Below are 27,890 nucleotides of genomic sequence, written 5' to 3'. Positions count from 1 at the left end.
CTTCCGGCATTTACACTCCCTAGCCGAGCATCCCGCACCCCAATCCTGGCATCGTGAGGCATTCCCTTCGGGCAAAGACCTCCGACAGGGCTTCCGGCCCCCCACATTCCGGGCATCCTGAAACTTCCAGGGTCATCTGGCCTTGTATCTCAATACAATCCGAGAATCATCATCCACCACAACCATCTCTTCATTTTACCATTATCCATGTTTACCAATTTCAGTCTTAATTTAGCATGGCATATGACGTGACATCAAACAAGTCATACTTGGCATAGAATTCACACATGCATCTCAATTCAATGTCATGCACCCACCAAGACCTTATCATACATGCAACAATGTATAATTATTTATTAATAAATTTAATGAAATTCATGGCCAATAAAATAATCCATTTTATTTTATTTATTTACTTTTTATATATTTTTTTATTTTTAAATTTCAACTTTTGCCTCTTTCTTAAATATTAAATTTAATATCTATAAATTCCCAAAATTATAAAAATTAAAGCAATTATCAAACAAGCCAATAGGATGATAATTACATGCAAAATACATGGCCAAATAGAATTTTACACAATCTCACAATTTTCACAAAACATCATATGATTTTCGGATGAAACCAGAATGCACGGTTTCCGAAGAAATTCGATTAAAATATCCATACGGCCTTCAAAAATTACGAAATTTTACCGAATGATAGCCAAGACATTTTCGTACAACTTTCATGAAGAACTCCAAGCCATATTCTTTTTAGATTATTTTCTACAGTCTCACGAAGCTTCTGGATCCATTACCGCATCGTCCAGTGCTAGCTTCTCCGAAATATTGAGTTCTAACCTACCTATTTTCTTTCGTTTCCTCTTAAATTTGGATATGTTATACATCAAGATGTCCTCTACAAGTTTCATGAAGAGATCTAAGTCAAATAACCAGATTATGGTCGTCATTTAGGTCCATGAAGTCTCGGGTGTCCCGAAATACATCTCCAGAATTACCGTCTTCAAGATCTAGTCGATTTACTAGGCTATACTTGTTCATTTCACTTAAAATTTGAATATGTTGTATTTTAAGGTGTCCCCTACAACTTTCATGAAGATATAGAAGAAATATTCTTAGCACAAATCAACATGCAACCACAAATCCAACAAAAGGTCAGTAAAATCTTTCCAGATCTGAGGTCTCCGTAGGATGAGACTTTAACCACTCAAATATCCATCATTTTCCACGAAATTTTAGTATGTTATAGTTCAAGATGTTAGCTACAACTTTCATGAAGAAATCGAAGCCAAAATCGGACTCTAAACATTCATGCAAGCTCACACAACATCCTGACTCACACTGTTCGAGTGAAAACAGCCAAACTATTCAAACACAAACCATCCATACTTCGGTTTTTCTCACCTAAACACCCAAAAATTCAACATGCAAGTAACATACACACATGCAAGAGCAGCTAGAGGACTCCCACTTGCCTCTAGACCGGTCGGTCGACGGCGTAAGGCGGCGAGCACGGCGGCACACGGCGGACGGACGGCGGTTTCCTCCTCCTCTCTCTCTCGGCCACTCCTCCTCTCTCTCGAAACCTCTCTCTCTCTCACTCTCTCTCTCTCTCGGCCGAATGGGGTAAAACCGGCCACTCTTCTCTCTCTCTTCCCTTTTTATACCCCCTAATTCTCATCATTGATAATCATTGCTTGCCTTATCTATGGCCAATGCATGGCCTTCTTCTCTAAGCCAATACATGAAGGTCTATTGCCACTTGTCTTATGGGCTTGGGCTTGGGCCGGCCACTATCGGGCCACCCTCTTGGGCTGGTCGACAGCCCCTCCGTGGGCCTAATTGGGCTGGCCATTCGGCCCACTAAGCTTAGGCCAATGGGCCTAAGGCCCAACCTAAAAATTGACTTTTCCCCCTTTTTTTTTAATTTCTTCTATAAATATTTTTTAAAATTTTTTTAATATTCAATATGGCCAAAGTCTTGTGACATTTTGTTTATTGAAATTTAATTTATAAAGTGCATGGCCAAGCATAGATTATTATCATTAATCTATCAAATTTAAATTCTCACAATCATATGCACAAATCATCTATTTAAAGGACTAATGGCTAAAGCATAAGCCATGGGAAATGTTATCACCTAATTAAAGACTTTAACACACCTTATGGCTTGACATTGAATTTTGGGATGCCACAAGAAGAGAACTGGGAAGAGGAACCCGAGGAAGAGGAACTCGAGGAAGAGGAACTTGAGGAGGAATAACCTAAAGAGGATGATCTTGATGAGGAACCTGAGGAGGATCTAGAGGATAATCCAGAGTACAACTCAGATGAGGACTGAGGTCCCATCCTATTTGCAAACCCTGGGTTGGGGACTAATTTGTGATAGATCAGACTTTAGTGAATAGTATTGTCATATATATTATGTGGTTGTATTGTATAAAAGCGTGGTTATGGCTTTTCATGTTAAAAAAGCTATAGCCCTACTAATCTATTCCATTGTTTTATTATCTGGGAAATAATTATATGCTTCCGCATACGTATTAAAATGAAAGAGTCGGCGATACGTCCTGAGAAATCGTTATTAATCGACCAAAGGTGAAGAATGAGTACATGCCCGAGGATTGGGGCGTGACACAGATGATGAACTGGATGTTCCCTCTAACTTTTCAAACAAAGAATCTTTTCAACTTTTAAGCGTTGATCAAAGATAGTAATTGGTTGTGGCATCATTAGTTTGGTCATCTAAATTTTTGTGGACTAAAATTACTAGTCCAAAAAAAGATGGTGACTAGCATACCTTTGATTGACAGTCTAGATTGCCCGTGTGAAGGATGTCTTGTTGGAAAATAATGTCGAGAATTTTTTCCGGTTGAAAAAACCGGAAGAGAAAAAACAACCTCTAGAGTTTGTACATACAAACATATGTGGCCTTGTTGAGGTGAAATCATTTGAACAAAAAAAGTACATGTTAACTTCTTAAGCCCATAATATGTAATTTGATCCATTCAAAACGGTTTAATTAGGTATAGAAACATCCGTTTCATCCATTAAGTACACTTACTAGTTTAAAAGCAGCGACTTTGTATAAGGAATGCTAAGAAACTAGTATTTGGAGTGCAGATATAGAGAAAAAAACGCCAAAAAATGGATTTAACATGTTGAAATACCTTAGGAACCGATTGATCAACTTCTGGTCAACACATTCAATGGTCAACAGTCAATGAGGACGTGGCAAGGTAATGTGGCAGATGAAGTCGCAGTAATTTAGGGTGATGTCAGCAAAGACCGCGCTAGAGGTCTAGTCACGTGCAACGCATATGAGCGTGTGGATCTCACAGATAAAGGATATTGGCAGCGCGTGAGGCGTGTTCCATGTTGAACAGCTCCCATGGGTCCAAAACGGGGCGGCACGTGGGGCAACTTTCAGTGCCCGTTCACTACGAAATTTTAGGATCTCATAATCTAAGGACGGCGAGTCCGGTGGTAGAGTTTTTTTTTTTTTTTTCCCGAAAGGAGCAATGGAAAAATCTCAAACAACAACTAATGCTAAGTGTTTGGAGGGAAATGGGAGTGATGCAGTCTGTGCAATTGGTATCATGATGAGTATGATGGAGTGATGTGATCTATGCGGTTGACGTCATAACGATTATCATAGAGAAACATGACCTATGCGATTGGTGTTTATTGGAAACATATCAATGATACTTCTTAAGATACGATAATGCTTATACAAAGTTGAGAATGATGCGTAAAATAGATTTGAGAAATTTTTTGTATATTTCATTGTGTAATATTGAGGAGTGCCTGAGTTAACTTATACATTATACAGAACAACTATTTAAAGTAAAAGAATATTACAAATTAATTATAATCAATCAAAAGATATCCAGAATATCCCAAATATTCTAAATATCTCTAAAAGTAGATTTAGCAACCCTAATGCCGTTAAATAACATCTACCTTTTCTTAGCTTCTAGTTTACAAGGATCCCGGTAATAAATCAATGATCTAAAAAAGGTTAATTTCGTGTTGCCGCTTCATTTGGTTGGTAGAAGTGGATCTCTCTTGTATTCAGTTGCTGCACAGGCCTTGCATTCTTCTCTGCATACTGCAATTTGAATTATTCATGAGATGTCGATATATTTTTGCCAAAAACAATATTATTCTCCAAAACCATTAGTGAGTTGCAACTTATAACATCATCCACGTATAAACTTAATTAAAGGATTAAATGTGGGCGACGTCCATACTTATTAGGCATGGCTGGAGGACGAAACAACTCTTCCTGTCATATTATTTTCATTATTTCCATTGCTTAACCAAACCAGGATCATTGCCATCTCTAACCTAACTAGATTAACTGTGAGAGAATTGCTCCTTTTTTTATTGATTACTTCTATATAATTTATGAAAACTAATTGCTCGCCTAGTGCATCACTCGCGATGTCTATGAAAATCAGAAGTTAGAATTAAGTGAGCATCATTGACCATTAGATGGATGTAACCAAGAAATTAGCGTGCTTACATCATGAACAGCCTCTCTGAGCAACTTGATTTGGTCCTTTGATACAGTGCCCATCTGTTGGATTATCGAATGCAAGGGTTACTTAAACACTAGGCTGATAGACGAGGTAAGAAACACTTAACTAGGTATGAAAGTGCGTTGGTGGGCATGCGTTACCTTTTTGTTGATAGTCCATATGACACCTTCTGTGCAAGGAGGGGTAGTGAGAGAGCCCATATATCTCAAGTAGTTCTTGCCACCCATCTTGATCTCTCTTGGATCAATGGTCCCCATCTTTCTCTCATCCTCTTTGTCAGACATAGACCATACGCTCCCCATTAACTGAAACATTAATTCACCATACATCACTCACAATTGGAAGCATATGATTTTGCACAAGGCAATAGGAAATGTGCGAAGTGCACGAAAACATATAATGCCATTAAGTGATTTGATTACCTAGAACTACAGGCCACTTTCGTGAATAGATTTTGTGAACTAATTCTAATAAATTTAGCATTTCTCTGGGAAATTAGCCGCAAATTAATTAAAGCAGCAACTTATGATCCAGACATATTTGCGAGAACATGGTTGCTTTCCCATGACCGTAAAAGGGGAACATGGCTTTCATGATGAGTTTTTGAATCTTTATAGTGATTAAATGATTAATTAAAAGTTCACAATTACTCAAGGGATTGAATTTTCTTATGACCTACATGGTCAGCGCTTGGAAAATCCAATATTTATTGTACAACAAGTTCAACAAATATGCTTAAATCCAAATTAGCATGAACAATATAATCAATATTTTCTAATTTTATGAGATTTCAGAGATGAAACGAAACAATGAAGAGCATAAATATATTAGGGCACAAAGAGGCAACGACACACGATATGCACATGAAGTTACCTTGGAAAGGAAAGCATCTGGTACGCCAGTCTTGTAGAGGAGTCCAACAACAGCAATATTATTCTTAACAGTCGGGTCTGTGCTTACATGAACCATGTGCAGCTCCAATGCATACCTAAGTACGTATATGTGTGCCCAAAGCAACTGTTAATGTTATCCACCTGACGCAAATATAGATGATGCTTGATGGAGATATGCAATGACTCCAGTAGATGTCTTAAAGCAAACTTAAACCGATTGAATCTGGTGAGATTTGCATAGAATTCAATACGAGGCTCATTAATTTTTATGGTCCATATTCATTTTATTGCAACTATCATACTAATTCAGTAATGATTGCATGTTTCTGTAATCTGAAAGAGAAAGAGAGACCTTCTGCCGTTAATCGTATGCTCGGAAGGTGAATGCCAGTGACATTGTTGGAGAAAATATTCTGTGCCGTTAATCTTAATTGATCCAGCGTTGCCCGTGTCCCATTGAAGCTGCACTCGATCGCATAAACAACACGTAATTAGCTGTCTAACCTTTTTTGTATCAAACATCGGAAGACCCAAAGACATAAACAATTGCTTTTAAGACCATCAAATGTCTTTGTAATTAATATATTAGCTTTTTGTTTTATGATGGAACTTGGATGTGCCTCATTGGATGGCTTAAAGCCATTGAAAAGGCACTCCAAAAGGCACAACCCGACCTTAAAAATTAAGAAGTTCGACAGTGTTATTTAATATAGACCTCCATCATGATTTAAAGAATGTTAGGTGTTCAAAGTGATGTCATGTATTGGAATACCATATAGTGAAAAATAATAATGTCTATGGACAATTAGCAAAGTTTCTTCACCTAATAAATGTGATGATGAAATTGTTCTTTCAGTTTCAAATACCAGTATGAAATTTGCAAGAGCCACACACTACTTAAAGCAAATTCTGATTTGATGGAATTGGACATAAATTAATTTTAACATTTAAAATTGAAATCAGACTTTGGTCTTTAATTGAATTCGATATATATGCTCTGGGTGTAAAATAGGAAAAAAAAAACAAAAAAGGCTAATTTGTTTGGGTTCAAACCAAGGCAAACATGATTTGAACCAAAAAATTCTCCCATTTGTACAAACATAAGCACCAATGTAAACAGAGAGAGAGAGAGAGAGAGAGAGGACATTAGCCACATACGTGATTTCACTTTTCCTTATAAATCATGTTTCATGTATTTTTCCCTGTGGACATTGGAGTAGTATGAATTAGATGCAAAATAAAACTTACAGAAATGTCGTGGCCTCTGTTCTTGAGGGTCGCATTGCTGGGCTTGTGGCTCCTCTCTATCTCCCCCAGCTTGGGCATCACCTGCACTCTCTGGCTCGACAGGTCGATCGGCGACTGCATTTCGCCTTTCTTGCATGCTTCCCAATCTTTCCTTAGCTCCCCCCAGTGCATTGGCCCCTTCTCGCTCCCGGGTATGTAATCGAACTCTCGCTCATCCTCTTCACAGTTTACACACATCGTCACACAAAATATTACAATCGCAGCTTTCATTCGGTACTATATAAAACAAGACGTGTTCTTCAGGCCTCTGATCGCTAGGTTGGACATCACCCACATGCAAGTTTTACTAATCAATATACACGTAGGTAATATCTGTATTTCTACCTCCCGATATAAGAAGTCCGGCTTCCTGCTGCCAAAAGTCGAGGAAAATATAGCAAAAACAAAGTTTTACGCAAGTGCTATAGATTTCACAACATTAGTCAGGTCATGTATCTAATACAGTCTACGTTAACTTTCATTTTTTTTTTTTTTTTTTTTTGGTTGCGTAGGGAAAAAATGAAATGAAATGAGACGGCGGGGCATTACCAGTTTCTACGGGTATGAATTCTGCTGCTGCGCTCCCCAGTGCAAGAAGAAGGAAGAGGGAAAAGGCAGAGAAGAGGATGGCGTTGCTTTGGTTCTTCATGTCAATCTTCGCTGCAATGCAACGGATGATTCAATGAGAGAGCAAAGGGGTTGGGTTACAAATTAATGGGAAGAGAGAACGGTGGCTCTTGAGCTTTATAAGCGTGCACTGAGGTTTGGATCGTAAGAGGGAGTTTTGATGAGGAAAAGCCGAGACGCTGTCTCCTGTAAGTGTGAAGGATACAATCTGGCAATGTCGAGGGAAGCTTATATTGGCTGCTGTGGAGCAAGAAACATCGTCGCACCTTCGACGGATTCAAACCATGTGCGAACGCGTGTGGAGCAGGTCGGTGACGAGACGGGTCCGATGACGTCGACTCCAACTAATTCGGATTAATCAATGGTTTTATCAATTAAATTGTTTTAGAGAGTGATAACCGAGTAAAACCCTTAAAAAATCATATCTGAATTCAGGACTATAAAATTCGGGAACATTGTCCTAGGAAGAGGGAAGAAAAAATATCATTTTAATTGGAAGTAATGCTTGCTAATACCAACACGTTAAAATAAGAAATGTAATCCCATTAGTCTATTAAGGTTATTTGGCTGACGAGGCGGCTGAGTAGTAAGAATTGACTAATAACGTTAGAATTATGTTGGACTTTTTGAATTTAGATCTTTTTTATATTAAGAAATTACCCGACCACATTTAATCTTAGGAATACAATTTTTAGTATATCTATTACGTTCGTATAATAATTGCATAACATGTTGCGTAGTGGCTTACGTTGTATTCTGTTCTCTCTCTCTCTTTTTCTGCTTTTGTCGGGGAGCTAAACGTACGGATTTGCAGGAGAAACTTGACTTTGCCACCTCTGTTTTACATTTTGTCTTCTTTACTTACCGATCACGTGGGGAATAAAAAAAAAAAACTAAGCATCACAAGTAGATGGGGTCGTACGTTCAGACGAAAGTTTCTCCAGCAATTTTCACCTGGTCGTGATTTTCTCGGTCAGCTCCGTCGACGAGAAAATCCAAATTGTATTCCCAACTCACGTAAGAGCTCACCTCACTTGATGGAATATAAATTGGATTCACATGCACCGAATACATCTATCTTATTTTTTTCAGTAAGCTTTTCGATTGTGTCTAGCAATTCAATGTCAATTTTTAGAGGTGAGTCCATGGTTTTGAGGAGGCATTTACTTTCACATTTGAATTGAAATGCAACGGATTTTAGTCGTTTAATAAATTTCAGCCTAAACGGTTGAGATCATATACTAATAATGGAATCCTCATCAAAAGTAGCTTGTTGAGGTGGACATAGACGTCACTATACATAGGTATAGTTGGCGTAGCAACATGTACCAATATTTGTTTGATTAATCACAATTTTTGGAGCTCATAGTTTGAGATTCATAGGTCTTCGAGTTGGATGCCACAGGAACTGTCTAAGGTCTCAAGGATCGAGATAAATAATATTGCAGAAGACATCATATGTAAAATTCTTCATATTCCATAATGAAGAGTACATGATGTATAAATAGGTTTTACAAGATGACTATTTAAGAAGTCGATAGGAATTAGGAAAAAAGATTCACAAAACACCCGGATGGATGTGCCTAAGTAAAAATAATAATAGTTTGATCAATTGATGAAGTGGAGACAAGATAAATAGTGTCATGAAGCATATGATAATGGATGAAATGATAGTTTATTTCAGTGTGGTTAATGTGCTCATTGAAAACATCATTATATGTCATTCGAATAGCACTTCGGTTGTCATGGTAATTGACTATCCCACCATTATATGGGTTCCCATGTCTTATAGTAACTGTTGCAATCATAGTAATTCCAAAGTCGTATCAACAAGTGCACAATATGATGCTTTCGTACTAGCTTGAGGTACAATGGTCTATTTCTTGCTACTCTATGGGATAAGCAAGTTAGCTAGAAAGAAACATTAGCATGCAGTGGAGTGATGATCTAAAGGGTCATCTAACTAGTTAGCATTGTTCAAAAAAAAAAAAAACTAGTCAGCATTAGAATAGGCACTCATCTATAAGGTGGAGTTAGTAGAAAAGTGAAGGCCATGAAATAAGGTACCGTTAATGTAACAAAGGATCTAAAGAAATGCAGCAAGGTTAATATACATGGTGAGTTCATGAACTCATTAACAATGTGAAAAATATAGACAATGTTAGTAGAAAAGTGAAGGCCATGAAATCAGTATTAAGGAATGCATTTTTAACATTCACTTGGAATAGAGACCATCGCTTAAGCTACACAACAAGACTTCAAACCTAATTAGGACATGCAATTGGAGTAAATTTCTCATCTTAGTCAATTCCATACTCATTAATAAAGCCTTTTGCTACAAGTCAAGCTTTATAGTGTTTCGTAATGCCATCTATCTTTATTTTGATTTACATGCATTTACAACATGTATCAAACTTCTTAGGAGGTAAATTAACCAAATCTCAAGTATGAGTTTAGTCTACAGCTTGCAACACAATTGTCATTGTTAGGATAAGTACTAGCTTCTCTACATGCAAGAGGCTCAACAAAAGAAGTAATGTAGAGTAACAACAAAAATCACAAAGTTGAACTAAGGGTTTAACTTTCATGGGTGGGACAACGAAAAAGATAAGAAGGACTAGCTAAGAAGATTCGATTAATCAAAAGGATGAAAACATCTTGTGTGGCTATAAGGTAACAAGACATTAACTTATCAATTACAGTCAATCAAAACCAATTAAAGATATGCACATCCAAAAGAGATAATGCACAACCGAATGAGATATAAAAAAATCTCTTGACATGTCTAATGAAGTGGCATTGACGTGGCTTTGGCATGGCAAATGAGGTGGACAACCAAGCCAACGTTGACGTGTTGTAAACATGTAGTTGACGTCAACATTATGTGTACAGAAGCCTTTGGTGCATGAAGTGTGTGATCTGCAGGGCAGCAGCGTGTGGTGGTGAGTGAGGGTGCGTGCGATAGTGGATCAAGATAAAATTTCGGCATCTGGCTCGATTGACAACAGAGTCCTATGGTAATGTCTGTTTTTCAAAACAACAACAGAAAGTGTCAGAACAATACTTAAGGGCGATGGATTCGTGGAAAATGAACATTGGCATGCAGTTGAGATCATGTAATAAACTTGACGGGCACTTCCTTAGACAATAAATACTTTGATACCAATATAAGAATAACGTAGAAGAAAGAATTGTGTAATTCTATATATTCCATAATAAAGAGTTCATTAAGTATTTATAAATTTTATAAGATGACCATCTAAGATAATAATATAATAATAGCAATTATCATAAATCAAAATCAATTAATGATATAAACAATCAAGAAAAATAATTTACAAGTTTGATAGATATGGGAAATCTCCGATGTCTTTCAATTATCTATATCAGGTCCACCACGTATCTATTTCTGCATTCTGACAATCTTTATGTTGTGGTGTAATAGCTCTTAGCGGAGGAGGTTTTCGAGACTTTGAATTGTTTTTTCTCTGTTTCTATAATTTTAACTGCATTTCTATATCCAATTACTTACTAAACAAGACGCTTATATAAGAAAACCTAAAGAATTCTTATATATTATCATTTCCTGTTCAGAATTTTAATTCCAACGCCAAACGTGTGTGCACATAATCGAATGTGTTGGTACATAATTGAAACATCGTACGAAATAATAAAATGGATATTGTAGCATAGCTGGAGCTGGGAGTCTTGTCCTTCAAGTGTTCTAAAGGGTGATGGTCCTAGCAATGTCCAATATTGAACTTATGCGTTGACAGCCTTGGCCTTATATTTGATTAGCATAAGTTAACGAGAGTCTTGAGATATATTTTTAGCGTGTATAATAAAAAAGGTGTCCATATGGTCGGTTGGGCTTAGACTTAAAGAGGGGAAAAAGGAAAAAAAAAAGGAAGAAGAAGAGGAAAAAATTACAACTCATCGTTTGCAACTTACACATATCATCAAATTGTAAAATAGCATCTTAATCCATATAAAATTGGTGATGATCAACACGTTTTCTTGTCTTTCTCGTCGGAGAAAGATACCGCCCAACAACCAGAGAAATTTAGGACAATTAATCACCTAACGCACCACCAAATCAAAGCACCACCCAAAGCTAAGCTGGCGTTTGGTATCATTTGAGAAATTTACTGTTTCTATTCTCTCAAAATTCACAACAGAATGGACATAAGATCATTGTTTGGCTACCTCTAAGAAGAAAATGATATTTTTTATTTAAAAAAAAGCTGAAAATTGATTATTCTAAACAAATAAAACATTTATTTGTTCAATTGGCCAATCAACGGACCAATTTATTCTGGGTAGGGTCCACTATTCATTGAGAAGACATAAAAAAAAAAGAAAAAGAAAAAAGATACAGCTTCGCAGGAGTTGTGAAACCAACTTGGCCGAGGATTAGAAGCAGAAAGCGAGACATCATTTGTTCAATTGGCAAATCAAGGCACCGACGAGATATATCCTACTGTATCCCCGTGGAGGAGCCAACGACCATTTCTATTTCTTCGATGAACAACTCAGGCTGACCATTGCTTTAGGTTCTTCCAAACTACCTTAATTTTTCCTGAACTTTGGGGAAAAAAATTATGAACCTACTAAGACATCCATCAAAAATTTCTTTTTAAATTTGACTTGAGGAAACTTTCTGTATAATAACAATAAAAGTGGGTGCAGAGCCTTAAAAGGGGAAATAGATATCATGTGAAGATAGAAGGGGATGTATTGGGCGATGAGATTTCAAATTTAAAAATTGAAGTGGTGATGGAAAAATTAAATATTTTCATGCCACAGTCATAAAGCGGAGGCGAAGAACAAGGATTCTCAATGCTTAAATCGGTAGAAGATAAATAGATGGCCATGGATTTCTTTCGAGACTTGTACAGCACAGTGGGGCCACGAAATTTCCAACCAACCCTAGACTTTCGTTCTTGTCTACTACATGACGAAATGAATAAGACTTTATGAGTAGAGGTGTCAATGGAATAGGTGAAAGATGCATTTTATTATTATTGACACCTACATTTTGTCGACCCGGTCATTTATTCAATGCATAGAAAATTAGGGATTGATTTTTAAGCCCTAATAATAATAATAATAATAACTGAATAGCATATCATTTTAGGTTCATTTATTTACTATTATCGCATTGTTCGGAGCTTGTTATTTTATGATGACCAAAAATTAAAAGAACTAGTGATTTTATATTTTTGGCGATATGACGGAGGATTATTTTTATATTCATGCAATTTATTCATATATCCTTGGAAATAACAAGCATGATAAGGAGATATTACGAGCTCATCTTTGCAGAATTTGGAATTTGAGAAAATCCTATTACAATTTTGAATCTTTGGTAATATGCGATAAAAATCGGTGGAGAATATTCATTTCTTTGCTGTATAATGTGGAAAGATACAAAGGAAATCAGACAAGGCTAGAAGAGATGTAAAAAAATAAAAGAAATATTGCATTCGGGAGGTGATCTTCACATATCTTGATATGAAAAATGAAATGAAATTTTACAAAAATTTCAGTCTCTTGCCTATAAATTGGCTCAAATTTGGACAAAGGGGGGGCAACACATATTAATACACGGCCACATTTAGGTGGGAAGCACAACGTAATCTCACGGCGTATGGAGAAACACACGAGAGAATAGAGTGCTTGAGATGGGCAGAGTCGTGGTCGAACATCCCTCTTCTCAGCCGTGACGTTGTGCCGTTTGCCGAGTTTCGCTGCCGTTTCTGACTTTACTGGCCGCCTTTTGAGTCTCTCTCGAAGACACGTGACAGTCGCCCACGGTATACTGAGTCATATTCGAAGAATCCCGTAGCGCTCGCATTCACACGTGAGCAGTTTGTGCTGGTTGAGTCCAATTTCTTCTTGCAGGACTTTTGGTGAATCCGCAGCAGGTGGCAGCCCTTGGACGCTCCTCCCACGTCAGCGCCATGTCCTTGCAGCAGTCCAAGTGCTTCATTGAATAATCCAAGTCGCCTCTCAAAGTTTACGTGTAGACTCTTGAACCGACCGCGATTTGTGACTACTCGCCGAGCAAGTGCGACGACCCCCCCAAATCGTGTCGATCACTACCGCAGCAGCCAATGAGCCGAGCATATGCAGGCTACCATCGCCATTGCTGCACCATAATCCCAACAAGCCGACGGTGCTTGTGACCCTCGCCAGGCTGAGTGTCATTGTAACCCATCACCGGTGACACCATCTAATGAGTCCAAATTCCTGAACGATATCGCGAAATAGATAAAGATATTATCCGAATTTAATTTGGTTATTTCCTTACCTAATTCGTTGATACTGTGATCAAATTCAAATCTTTGAACGATATATCTTATCCAAAAAAACTTTAAAAAATTATGGATTATTCCCTGATTTCACAACATGAATATGATTAACAGTCTGATTTCATGCCTGAAACATGGCTCGCAATCGCACGAAAAAAATCATCAATCTCATCTCATGCCCGAGATATGATTCGGAATTTCACTAGAAATTGGCCAATCCGATCTCATGGGCGAGATATGATTTCTCAATTTAAAAATTAAGCAGACACAAATGTATCATGCTTGATTTACTGCCATGTTATTTTATATGCCTTTGCTTGAATTGATTTTGTTTCCGTAAAAGAAAACCCATGAAAAAATAAATATATTTGAGTTGGATTAGGCTCATGCTAGAATACTACCTGTTTTAGGATAATTTGCATATTTAGATTAGGCAATTTATTCCCATTTTTTAAAAAAAAAAAACCAAAAACATTAATTGAGGATGTTAGATTTTCTTTTCATTAATTTAAATTGCATGTTCAATTACTAGGCAATTTTATTTTCTAATTTTATAAAAAATGAAAAGAAGATATAAAAAATATCATGTGCGTGTCACCTAGATTTAGGTCATTCCGTCATCTAGTCATTGCATGTTTAGGATCATTTGAGTGCGTGACATGTTAGGATAGTTGCATTTAATATTTTCTTGTCATTAGGTCTAATGACGTGTGACATAGAGTTTGCATGATAGGTTAGTTAGGCATTTTGGTGTGTCATTGCATTGCATTCCACGTAGAATAAGTTTCATTTAAATAAGAGAAAATCTTAAAAAAGATTGAGTGATTGTGTGTTAAGTAGAAATTATATCTAAGATTGTTGATGTAAATTCTGATCTAACATTGCAAATGCTTTCGTTGCTATGAGGTAAGTCTTGTAATTTATTTATTGCTTTATTTTGGTGTTAAATTGATGGTTTGCGTATCCACATGATTACCTTACATGTTAAGGAAATAAATTAAAATCAATTCAAGATGCTTGCAAAACATTTTTTCAAAATAAAAGAAAAATGTACCAAAAGGGCATTAGAGAAATCTAGCGTAATCAAGTGCCCGAACTTACAATTTTTGGTTCATAGAAGTAAATCTCCCGTTATTTTACTTGGGTTTCCAATTGACCCACCAAAATAAATTAGTGGCGACTCCTAATTGCATGTTAAGAATTTGAATCTAAGTCGTGAATTAGTATGGGCTTGAGAGAGCTTGAACTAAGTTAGGCTTAATAATCCATTAGCTAAACCTTAAGTGGACTTGAATCGCAACAATTATTACTATTTAATTAGGTGCCTCTAAAGCAACGGGATCAGGTGACTTGAACTAATTATTTATTGCCGGCACCGAGAGGAAATCAAATAGAACCCATGTTTATCTAACTTCTAAGGCTCTCAATCCTTAAAAACCTTGAAACAATTTCACCTCTTTAGCTTTGTGCAACTGTGCTTACAATATAATTTCAAAGGTAATCGCTAACAAGCTCAAACCTTGGTTACGAGACTCGATTGCCATGGAACAGAGTCCACTTCTCCATAAGGAGGCAAATTGAGGATAACATGTTCATTGTATATGAAGTGCTGCATCAACTCAGAGTTTGAAAAAGGAGGAAAAAAGTTTTGGGCAGTTTCACATATAGCTTATGACGGAATGGAGTGAAACTTCTTGGAAGTATGTACACTCCAAAATGGGTTGACGGAATAATGCAATGTGCTAATCTAACTTCCTTCCGTGTGGGCTGTAATGGGGAATCACCACCTTTTCTTTTTCAAACTTCCAGGGGAGAGCCTCTCTCACCTAAGCCGTTTATTTTAGTAGTAAATGCCTGTCTTTCCTAATGTAAAATGCAGTTTATAAAATCTATGTAAGTCATAGTTATTCCGAACACCCGCACTGAAATTGGTTGCAGCCACACACCGCTTAAGTAATCACATTTACTTAATTCTTGACATCTCTTTAAATTAGATAAAATAATTGGCAATGATCACCGAAATTTAACTTTCTCAATATATCTTAGGATCAATATTGTAATGATCTTCCGAGTTGGCTTGGCTCAGTAACTTTGTGCTGGTTCCCATGCGACAGAATTAGTATATGCAAAAGTACTTCGTCTCTCGTTCAGATTGATCTCCAGGCTTGTCCGCTATCATGCATGGACATAATGGGACGTGTGCTATCAAAGAATAACAAATCTAAAATTGGTTACCGAAAGAATGTAGGAATGTAAAATGCCTCTTCTGCTGGCGTGCCCTTACCCTACCCCCAATTTAGACACAGATCTGCAGAGTTTCACCCTATTCCGATTTGTTGTTTCCAGACATGAGATAATAACATGTGGACGCTCGATTTATGCTCACCTACATGAAGTCAAATCCCCTCAACCAACCATACAAAACTCTCTCTCTCTCTCTCTCTCTCTCTCTCCAGTTTGGACATGTATTTTACTGCAAAATGCACTTAATTCAGTAAATTTCGTTTAACACGAAACTTTAAGAAAAACAGAATGTTCTAGGATTCTTGGATCTGACATATTCGAGAGGGTGTTTCTAACAATCTAGGTAGCAGCTAAGTTTCGAAAAATATTGAATTGAAAATCAAGTTGCACATGGCTAATATTAAGGGTGCACATGACAAAATTTATATTTATTTATTTATTTATTTTTATATTCCCGGAATAGGTTGAAATAGAAATCATTTTGGTAACGTAACTTCATTTTTTTACTTCTGGAATAGATTTCTATTAAATAAATTTGGCGCAAAAATTAGAAGTTAAAATTTTTAGCTTTTTATTTCTAAAACAATAGTGAGAAATAAAAACTTTTCTCATCATTCACTCTTGTCACTACCCACTCACTGTTTGTGGGATGTCGAATGCTCGCTACCAAATGCTAAACACCAGCCGCCCACCGCCCCCTAGAAATAATTTTTTTTATTAAAATTCTATTCCAAAAACAAAAATTTTGAATAATTATCATACATGTTTCTTTACTCAGAAACTTGTCTAGGGAATAAAAATTGATAAATCAATTTCTGATCAAAAATTAATTTCTATTCAGAAATGTTGTCGTGCATACTTTAAGCTCTCTCCTCTTCTCCTCTTATAGATATCTTGAGGGGTAGGGGCTGAGAGAGATTGAGAGAGAGAGAGATGCACAAAGTCCTCAGCCTTACTTGACTAACATCAAACTTTGCTCTTTTTATTCGGAAACACTATCCTCTGTTTTGTAAGGGGAAGTCATTTTCTGCCTTTTATGCTATAGAGATTTCATTCATGAAAAATGTTTTCGGGTCGACCGTTCATGTTCCATGCGTCAAACTCCGGAAATCAATGAAAACAGTTTTCAGATAACATTTTCCACCAAATAGACACACCCTTAGATAACCACTGGGGTTTACCCCAGTGACCACCCTTCCAACATGGAAGGGAGAGGTGGGGAGTTCGAATCCTCACCTTCTCGGGAGGTTAAGGGTGGGGACGATATAGTTTCAGGAGTGAGTTTTGACTTTCACGCCCTGCAAGGAGATAAGGCAAAAGTCTGATAGTGAGCGTTAGAGTATGAATAGAGTAGGCCAAAAAAAAAAAACCCTTAGATTAAAGAGTAATAGCTTTCGGTTGCTGAATAAATCCCAACCTTTTAAGCTGAGAGCTGTTACTTTTTGATCTAATGATTAGAGTCCTTATTAGGTCTAACAAAAAGTAGCCTGCCAGCCAATTGAGCTTCAAGATGGACATACGCAATCATCACTATACATGGCGCAAGCGTCATCTCACAAGAGGCCTATTCGCGCCTTTATAACAATCCGTTAAATTCTATTGAAATTTAACTCATGCGGGTCGCGACACTTTGGCACTCTCTCGTCCTCATAGATGGTCCGATCTGGAGATGTGCCTCTATATTCCGAGGCACCCCTTCTAAATTTGATGTTGTCCTCAAGATCCAATTGACGAAGAGAGAGAGAGAGATGGCAAGGTGAGAGTGGCATCAATCTAGAGGCTCGTCTAAGGTGATGCTCAAGCCCACCCATTTCACATAGGAGGTCCTTCAGATTCAAGAAGTGACCTCCACTTTGCAGCTCTTTGTCTAGGACAAGGTTCTCATACTTCTAGCCAATGAATTTCCATGATGTTGGAATATAATACATAGAAATCACAGGATCTTACAATTTACAACAATGCGAAATTACTAAAGAAATATACGAGAATTAATAATGATACCGGAAATTTACGTGATTTAGTCCGAGTATTGGTACCTACGTCCACGGGGAGAGTCAGTAACAAATAATTCACTATAATCGGAGAATCAGAAATTACAATTGCTCACACACTCGAATGTTTTTCACACTTAAATTTAACCTCAAACCCAAAGTGTTTATAAATAAACAACTCACTTAGACATAAACTCACGACACAAAATCATCACGCGTTCAAACTCAAGACAAAAACGCTCTACGTATGCCAAAATCAAAAACTCCAACGTTCATCTTTGGTCCACGTACATAAGTCTTCACGTTCCTTTTCAAGCTTCGCGAGGCTTCAAGGACTCTGGCTTCAGAAAACTTGTGGATCGTGGATGCGCCGAGAGAAAACCACTTTCTTTCTTTCGTAACCTTTTTATATTTTGTGTGCCCAAAAGTCAAAGTCTTGACTTTTGAGCGCTACGAGGATAACAACTTTCGGCAAGCTTCCACAAATAAAGAAGAAATTTGTATCTTCTTATACGTGTGCCCACTAGGCCCCACGGTTTGATTCATTCTTCAAAGATGAACGCTGCAAGTAAAAGAGGAGAAACCCTTTACTTTTTTTCTTATTTTTATTCTATCTTTATTTTATTTCCTCCTTTGTGTAGCTTTAAGGAGTCTAAGAAAAGATGGCTTATTCATCCAATTTGAAATCTACTTGAAAAATCTTTATCAACAAAATTTGATTTAACAAATTGTTATCTGAATTCAAACGCGAGACATTAATTTAACATGTGACACCATGTGTAACAACCAAACTGATCTATTTGGTCAAATCTCTTAAGGATTACTCAAGGTGATGATCGTTCGAAGTCGGCCACACTAGTCAATCAAGCCACAAGTACTTTATGATCCGATATGGGATCAGCAGGGATAACAGAGAGAGAGAACAAGCCGTATATGAAGTTGTATCCACCTTCACTCATACAAGTTCAATAGCAAATTCATCGCCACTTGCTCGATACACGTGGGAACGCTCATAAATAGAAGTACCAAGAGTTTCTCCTGCCAACACACAGCAACAACTTAATCTCTAATTGCCTTGTAGCAGTTCTAACTTCTAATGCCGCCGGGAAATCCCCTACAGATTCGATTTGGTTTTATATGCTTTTGACATACTCTCCCTCTTACAAACTCTCTTTTCTTCTTGTTGTGATGAACACCTTTATGAAATTGCTGGAGTGTGGTGGAGGCTTTTAGTAAATATGTTGGCAACTCGATCGATCAACAGTGTTTATAGAGGTCATGAATATTTTTTGTACAGCAAATCATTTCAAAAAATGAGATGGTGTGTCACCTCCACATGCTCGGTTCAATCTAGCACGAACCACCAGGTTTTCTACAAAACAAACTATAATTAAATGATCACCATTCAACCAGAATGCATCACTTGTCGATTCAAATCCTTCCATTTATCCATGTTGGTGGTGTAAATTTACAGCAAATACATCCAGATATGATTCAAGTTAAAGCATAGGTCGAGAAGGAAGAGCAAACTGCAAGAGTCAAGTCATATCAGGTTCATCCTTGATCTAGAGTTCTTCCATCCTAACTTCAACATGGGATGTGCAATGTTGATCTAGTCCTAGGGTGTATTGGAGTTACTACAACCAAAGTAACTAAGAGGCACCTCAATCTGCAAGACACAAGATTACTCCTTGTTTTATAGAAGTCATGGAAGTGGAGAAAATTAAGGAACGAGGAGGGAGAATTGCACTTAGCTCAATAATTGCTTAAAAAATATCCATATGTATAAAGAAACGAACACAGAGGAAGAAGACACGCTTATGCACGAAAAGTTTTATCAAAACTTTGCCTAAGTTTCCTCTACAGTATATAATCCGTTTCGAAGCGATGTCTTTCACTTTATGCTTTAGTTTTAGAGTCAAGTTTATTGTTCGTAGTGTTTGTTGAAAATACCAGTGTTATTTTCATGACAACTTTCCATTTGAGCGTCCATGGATGTGTGACTTTCAAGTTGCTTTAGTTCTAGCGAAGTTTAGTTCTCTGTCGTTTTGTTTCCAGTGTTTGCAAATTTATCTTTCCTTTCGGGACTCTCTTCATAAGTTTTCTTTTAATTTCAGGTCCTGACAACCAAAGTAGCACTTTCCACCGATCTCTTTGCTACCGGGAGTTGGCATGCCTATTCCACGTAGGCTTAACGACCGGGCCGCTTCAGCAATTGAGAACTAGATCAAGCCAGCCTTACCCGACTGGTTACTGGAAAAACCGATCTAGGTCTCGATTCCCAGTTCTTATGTCAAAACCAATAATTCAAATCTAGAATCAATGAACTAGGCTGGTTCCCGTGTCAAACCGGTCATATATACATTATCTTTAAAAAATAGAGAGATGCAACCAAGAGAATTGAAGCTGCGATGTCCAAGTTCATATAGGCACATTAGACCACTAAACTAAGAAGACTATAATTCTCATTGGCTACAAAAATAATACATAATTGCAATTATTTGATTCTTACCAGACAAACTTGGTGCCCCCATAGAATCGAAAATCAGCTTTCATGTCCAATCCAATTGTGAGAATTTGTGGAACCACTACAAACTGTTTACGAAGTTTAAGTTATAATATGAATGCATGATTTAATATTTAGTTATTCTATATGTTCCCTCATGCTTAGTCTTATCTTTTTGCCTATACTGCATGTATATATTTCATTAAGGAGGCAAATGGGGCCTAGAAAAATTTGAGCTCAAGACCTCCGACTCTAATACCACCTCACATGGTATCCATGTGAGAATTAGCGGGATTACTGCCAACTATTCTAAAATTTAAACTATTAGATAAAGAAATTGTTTAATATTTATATATTCTATCATCAATTCCAAGTGTTAATCAGTTCAGTTCCTTATGTTATTGTGTTGGGATTCGAGACTTTTAGTTCATATTCCAGATTACCACCTTAGAACCAATCTTCCCTAATTTCACATACCTTCCCACCTCACCATCTTTGAAAACCTGTTTTGTGCAGAAACTTGATGACGTCGTGGTCAAGTTGAACCTGAGAACGATTTTTCAGTTTTTTTTTTCCCATCACCGGTTTGTCATATTTTCCGTAAATCAATTTAGGTAACAGTGTCGTAACCAACATGGTCTAAATCATAGTAACCGATGAACTCTCAACATTGGCATTTCTTGTATCAATGTTATCGGTCATTAATTTTCTTTATATGCCAAATATTCTGTGAATAGTTTCCAATTAAAATGTGGATTCTCAGAATATTTGTTGAACCTACCTATAATTCAAATTACATTAGGATTTTTCTAAGAGTGGAATTGGATATTTCCGTACTTTGATTAACTTCTAGGCCCATGGACCGCTGTTCTCAACTCTTTCACTTAACATCGACCAAAAATTATTTTTTTATACCCTATATTGTTGAGTCTCTTCATCTTTATCTCCATAACCAAATCATCCACATAACTATGGCCAGAAATTTTAGTACTATCAACTTCCATTATATGCTTTTAATTATAAGCTAGAGTAAAAAAAATTAGTTTTCATTTGTTTGGGAGTTAAGGAAAAGTGATTTTCTTCTTATAAGAAAGGAAAGTCGCTTTCCTCTAATTTAAACTTGTTTTTAGCTTATGGAAAGTGTTTTCCTTAAATCAATTTATTTTTCTTCATCTAAACACTTGAAAGTTAGAAGAGAAATTTCCCAAAACAATTTTCTTTCAAACAAATTACCCTAAATCATCATTTTGCACAAGAAAACTTGATGATCTTGCCATACCGTGCTCTAGGCAAGATAGACATATCTAGGGTAAAAACTCAACAGAGATAGAGAAAAATCGATATATAATAGTGTAAAAATGAAATCATGTTTTGAGTGGTACAAGCCCATCATATCAAACAATTTTTTTTTTTTTTAAATGGTTAATTTGGTGTTGCTTCTTCATTTGGTTGGTAGAGGTGGATCTCTCTTCTGTTCAGTGGTTGCACAGGCCTCGAATTCTTCTCCGCGTACTGCAATTTGAATTCGTCATGATGGGTCAATACTAAATAATTAGTAATAGACATCATTCACATATAAACTGAATTTGAATTAAATGTATGTGATCTCATAGTTACTAGGCATGGTTGGAGGACAACAAGGCCCTTTCACAAACGATGAGCTAACTCTAACGAATATTAACTAGGAAATTACCCTTTAAGCTAGCGATTATATCTAAAGTAATATGAAAAACTAATTGCTCATCTTATTCCGTGACTTGCAATATCTATGACAATCACTATTTAGAATTGGATGAGCATCATTCATCATGAGATCGATATACCAAGAAATTAGTGTGCTTACATCATGTACAGCCTCTCTGAGCAACTTGATTTGGTCCTTTGATACTGTTCCTATCTGTTGGATGATCAAATGCAAGGGTTAATGAAGCTAAAACACATGGTTGATAGACCACGCAAGAACATATAAATTTTGGGGTAGAAAGTGTGTAAATGGGCCTGTATTACCTTTTTGTTGATAGTCCAAATGACACCTTCCGTGCAAGGAGGGACAGTGAGGGAGCCCATATATCTCAAGTAACTCTTGCCACCCATCTTGATCTCTCTTGGATCAATCGCGCCCATCTTTCTCTCACCCTTTTTATCAACCATGGACCGTACATTCCCCATTAACTGAAACGCCAATACATCATTCACAATTGGAGGCATCTGATCTTGCACAAGGCATTGTGAAATGGGGGATTTTTGGCATACTCAACCGATCCTAAAATTGATTTAGCAATTGTTGTGGTAGGTTGGGAGTGGAAATTTAATATCATTAAGCGCTTTCGATTTCCTAGAACTACACATCATTATTGTGAACCGATTCCATGAATTAATCCTAATAAATTTAGTATTTCTCTGGGAGAATTAGCCGCAAATTAATTAAAGCAGCAACTTATGATACATAAATATTTGGAATAATTGGGTGTTTGTTTGTGTTTTTTTTACCATGACCCCAAAGATTTGGAACATGGCCATTTATAAATATTTGAGCAAGTATCCTTTCACCGATTATAGGATTAACCAAAGTTTTCCTTTATTCAAGTGATTGAATTTTCTAATGATATACTGGCACGTTTTCGGAAAATTCACTTTTAACTATAAAAGAAGTTTGACAAATATGCTTAAGATCCTCATTAACATGAATGATATAAATCAGTACTTTCTAAATTGTATTGATATGAAAGAGGAAATGAATAATAAAGAGCATAAACATATTAGACCATAAAGAGGCGATAACGCACAATATGCACATGAAGAAGTTACCTTGGAAAGGAAAGCATTTGGTTGGCCAGTCTTGTAAAGGAGTCCAACTACAGCAATCTTGTGTTTAACGTCCGGATCTGTGCTTACATGAACCATGTGGAGTTCTAATTCATACCTAAGTACATACAAAGACCTATTGTTAAATATACTGCACCTCATGATGAATGTCGTGATGGTCGATGAAGATAGGGAATTCACGATACATAATAAAAAGAATTTAGATTGTCGGATCTTGTGAGATTTTCTTAAAGTTGAACAATCAATTTTCATGGTCCAGGTGCATTTTATTGCATATATAATATTTAATTATATTATTGCTCAATGTTCTGTGTAGAGAGAGAGAGAGAGAGAGAGAGAAAACCTTCTGCCGTTGATGGTGTGCTCGGAAGGGGAATGCCAGTGAAATTGTTGTAGAAAATGTCGAGTGCCATTAATTTTAATTGATCCAGCACTGCCCAGGTCCCATTGAAGCTGCACTCACGCGTACAACACCTAATTAGCTGTCTAATCTTAAATGGGTCTTTACTTTGGCATTTGACTTACAGCTGTTATTTCCAACTACAAAAGATGGGAGTCTTTTATTTTATTTTTCTTGTTTGCATCAAACATCGAAAGCCTAAAATAAAATAATCAATAAACAATTGCTCACGGTCATCCAAGTTTTTTTGTAAATTAAGATATTAAGTTTGTGTGTTTTAGCAGGAAACCCGGCTGGGCCTAATTGGACCCTAAAAGTTAAGTAAAATCCTACAATGTTAGTTAAACAAGACTGGCATCATGATTTGAGCAAAGTCAGGTGTTCAAAGTGATGCCGCTGATTAAAATAACATATAGTGAAATCAATAATGTTTATGGTCGTTCAACAAAGGTTCTTCACTAACTACATGTGATAACGCTTCATAAGGTTTTTGGATTAGCGTCTCTTCCAATTTCAAATCCAATTTCAAACGCCCATTTGAAATTTTGCAAAAGCAGTACCCTACTTATTAAATCAAGTTTTTAATTGATTGTATTCGGAATAGCCCAATATTAAGATTTAATTATGAAATGAGACTATGGTTTGACATTGAATATTTAGTTTTTGAAAAATATGCATATAAAAATAATGTGAAAAAGTAATATCATTGTTTTATTTGTCAAATGAAAATGATATATCTAGGTCATTTCGGATGGGTTAAAGCCAAGCAAAACATGCTTTGAACCAAAAGTCTCCCTATGTGCATTGACATAAAAACCAAAGGAGAGAGAGAGAGAGAGAGAGAGAGAGAGGTCATCAGCCACATAGAAAATCTTGATTTTCCTAATAAACAATCTTTCATGTACGAGAAGTGAGCACATAATAGGATTTTAACGTTGGAAACTTGGAGACTGGCTTGTCCGGTTTCATATTGATTATGACTATTTTTTTATTTCTGTCGGGAGTATTTTTTGTGACTGGCTTGATGGGATTTCTATTATTTTAAAACGGGCCATTAACACGTTAAAACACACACTCTCACTCTTTCTGATAGCTAACAAACCTCGTAAATCTGTGCTAATTCATGCTGGTAATATACAAATCACTGAAATTCAAGAAACCAAAGAAAGAAAAAAGGAAAAACCTCCATCCTCGTTGTAAATCAAGTAAATCTAACCCCCAAAATTATCTCTTTCACATAACCAACGGAAGTTTTCACTATTGTTCAAATTTAGAGACAACAGACAAACACAACACGAACACTCACTCTCACTCTCACTTTGTATTGGGACTTTCTTGAATCTCACCGTCAAAGCCTTCGAGCTTTTAGGAGAAGAGTATGATACCGCATAACATGAGAAAAATTGTCTAGAAAGTTTTTAGATCTATTATTCAATAGCCAATTCAGTTCTAAACTTTTTAATTTAATCAATTTAGTCATAAACTTTAGAAGCTCGGATGCTATCCATCTTATGTGACATGATTAGCGATTTGACGTGAACAATTTTTGTAAATTTTTTTAAAAAAATTTCCTTTTCTTCATTGTCTTTTTTTCCTTCATTTTCTTTCTTTTTTTAACCAATTTCTTTTCATCTATGATCGTTGGCCATCCCCAAAACTAGCCACTACCAAGGGCGTTGCACTCTCACTGGCCATTGGGCGAAAGGGTGATCAGTGCGGGCTGCGCACCCTCACCTACCTAGTGGTTGCGAGCAACCCTCGGGCCACAAGCAAAAAGAAAAAAAAAAGAGAAAAAAAAAAGAAAGAGAAGAGAACAAAAAAAAATTGTTTAATTACAAAAATTATCCACATAAAACACTGGAATTGATTAGACCATCACGTTATTTTCATCCAAAATTAATTGCAATGACTACACTAGAAAATCGTAAAAAGTTTAGGACTAACTTCATTAGATTGAAAATTTTAAGATGACAAGCAACCTGAGCAGCTTGCGGCACCGCCCGAACCGCTTAAGGCACCACCTGAGCCTCTAAGGCGAGCTATCAGCGATTGCCTCTCTACTAGCTCAGCTCACCATGGGGTCCTATCCTCCACTGTTGCCTTCAAAGCTTCCACACTCTTCACGGGTCTTTGAATTTCGGTTCTTTTCTTATTTGTTTGCTAGATTTTTTTTTTTTTCAAATTTTGTTAGGTCTCTGCCTAGATCTTGCAAAGTTTTTATTTTCGGTAAAATCAGTCTCCTATTTTCCTATATTAAAAATTGTCTGGCATCAGACCATCAGACCATCAGAAATTTATTATTACCGCTCCAGGATGCTTGCCGGGCCCTTCGTGTATATTCCCGAAGATATATCGACATAGGAGGAGTTGGAAACTTACAGAAATGTCGTGGCCTCTGTTCTTAAGGATCGCTTTGCTGGGCTTGTAGCTCCTCTTTATCTCCCTCAGCTTGGGAATCACCTTCACTCTCCGGCTCGACAGGTCGATTGGCGACTGCATTTCACCTTTCTTGCACGCTTCCCATTCTTTCCTCAGCTCTCCCCAGTGCCTTGGCCCCTTCTTGCTCTTGACTATGTAATCGAACTCTCTCTCATCCTCTTCATGAACCGCGATTGATACAAATCAGCACACAAAATTTCAGGGTCATCAACTTTCATTTGGTACTTTATAAAATAAGATCGTGTTCTTTAAGCCTATGATCAGTATGCTACGAATAACAATATCACCCACACGCAAGCTTTTCAAATTCACATTAAGGTGGGCGATACCCATATTTTCAACTCCTGATATAAAAAGCCCGATTTCCTACTACCAAAAATCGAGGAAAACAAAGCAAAAACAAAGTTTCACACGAATAGTAAAGAGTTCACAATATGTCATCTGCAGCAAGTTTTTGAATTTGACATAACACAAGTCGTGCATCTCCCAGAGTCTATAATAACTTTGCTTCCTATGGTATCGCACGGCTGTGGAGCAAATATCAATCCTTACTGGATAACGTCGTATCGATTAGCCAAAAATGAAATGAAATGAGAAGGTGGGGCATTACCAACTTCTCCGGGCATGGATGATGCTGCCACGCTCCTCAGTGCAAGAAGAAAGAAGAGGGTAAAAGAAGAACAGAGGATGTTTTTGCTTTGCTTCTTCATGTCGATCTTCGCTGCAATGCGACGGACGATTCAATGAAAGAAAAAACGGGTCTTATGGGTACAAATTAAGGGAAGAGAGGAGGGCGGTTCTTGAGATTTACAAGCATGCACTGAGGGTTGGTGAGAAAAAGTGGAATGCACTTTGTCGTGTGAGTGTGAAGAAGAAAATCTGTCACGTGTCTTGGAGCAAGAAACACCCTCTCACCTTCGACCGATTCAGACAACGTGTGAACGGTGGGAAAGAGAGCGGGAACGAGACGGGTCAGGTGTGGTGGACTCCAACTCATGTGGAATGATTACTGACTTGATTGACAATTTCGGAGAGTGAAAACCGAGCGGAACGCGGTAGGATCACGCTCGATGAGCTTGCAAAAATCTATAGATCTATATCATCGAATAAGAGTACGGCAAAATATCAAAATACAAATGAATACACGACACATGCGCAACACATCAATCACGGCAATAAATTCTCTCCGTGGGAGTTCTGCAGTCAACCGCGTGCCCGTGTAAAATAATTTCTCCAATGCCAATGAACCTAACAAAATCTCATTCCAATCGGTTTATACATATGAGCTTGCCATATCTTGGGAAAGAAAAATTGAAGCACGATGAGACAAAAAAGAGACTACTTTAAACAATGACATGATTCAACTTCGAGATCATGCGATTAAATTCGCATATAACGGCGAATTAATATTTCAAGAACATTGCATAACCAGTAGAACTCGCCGCGTTCAATGGTTTAGATTGAATTTATTATCTATACCACATTGATAGAATAATTTTTCTCCATGTTGGGTTGTGTCTCACGCGAGTGTTCTTTCGTCTTTCTTTCTTTTTGCTTTTTCTTCCGCAAGGAGGAGGAGAAGCTTGACTTTGCTACCTCTCTCACTTTTTCATTTTCTTTAGTTACCCACCCCATACGGAATAAAATAAACTAAGCATCGCAAATAATTGATGTCGCACAGATCAGAGTTTCTATTGCAATCTCTATTTGTTTGTGTAACTTTCTTGTTTAGCTTAGTTGACGAGAAAATTGGAGTCGTCTTCTTCATGTTGATCAGCTGAGCCCACTCACGTGCACACTTATATCATATGGATCCC

General features: G+C 37.0%; 2 protein-coding genes across 2 annotated transcripts; both read right to left on the bottom strand.

Moving 5' to 3' along the window:
- Window positions 1–3,809: 3,809 nt before the first annotated feature.
- LOC104439111 (alpha carbonic anhydrase 7) lies at window positions 3,810–7,534 on the bottom strand. The gene is made up of 7 exons (XM_010052228.3): window positions 7,276–7,534; window positions 6,688–6,905; window positions 5,792–5,901; window positions 5,420–5,534; window positions 4,687–4,851; window positions 4,531–4,584; window positions 3,810–4,113 (listed from the first exon to the last, which is right to left on the bottom strand). Exons 1-7 carry the CDS (start codon window positions 7,373–7,375, stop codon window positions 4,024–4,026), a joined length of 852 nt encoding a protein of 283 aa, XP_010050530.2. The 5' UTR covers window positions 7,376–7,534; the 3' UTR covers window positions 3,810–4,023.
- A 14,196-nt stretch (window positions 7,535–21,730) lies between these two features.
- LOC104439122 (alpha carbonic anhydrase 7) lies at window positions 21,731–26,953 on the bottom strand. Its single transcript, XM_010052235.3, has 7 exons — window positions 26,684–26,953; window positions 26,014–26,231; window positions 23,578–23,687; window positions 23,217–23,331; window positions 22,416–22,580; window positions 22,252–22,305; window positions 21,731–21,920 (listed from the first exon to the last, which is right to left on the bottom strand). Exons 1-7 carry the CDS (start codon window positions 26,781–26,783, stop codon window positions 21,831–21,833), a joined length of 852 nt encoding a protein of 283 aa, XP_010050537.2. The 5' UTR covers window positions 26,784–26,953; the 3' UTR covers window positions 21,731–21,830.
- Between the last annotated feature and the right edge of the window lie 937 nt (window positions 26,954–27,890).

The sequence above is a fragment of the Eucalyptus grandis genome, chromosome 1 (genome assembly GCF_016545825.1).
Source record: "Eucalyptus grandis isolate ANBG69807.140 chromosome 1, ASM1654582v1, whole genome shotgun sequence".
Taxonomy (NCBI): Eukaryota; Viridiplantae; Streptophyta; class Magnoliopsida; order Myrtales; family Myrtaceae; genus Eucalyptus; species Eucalyptus grandis.
Note: the sequence above shows the minus strand (reverse complement) of the source record. Positions and strands in the feature narration are given on the sequence as shown.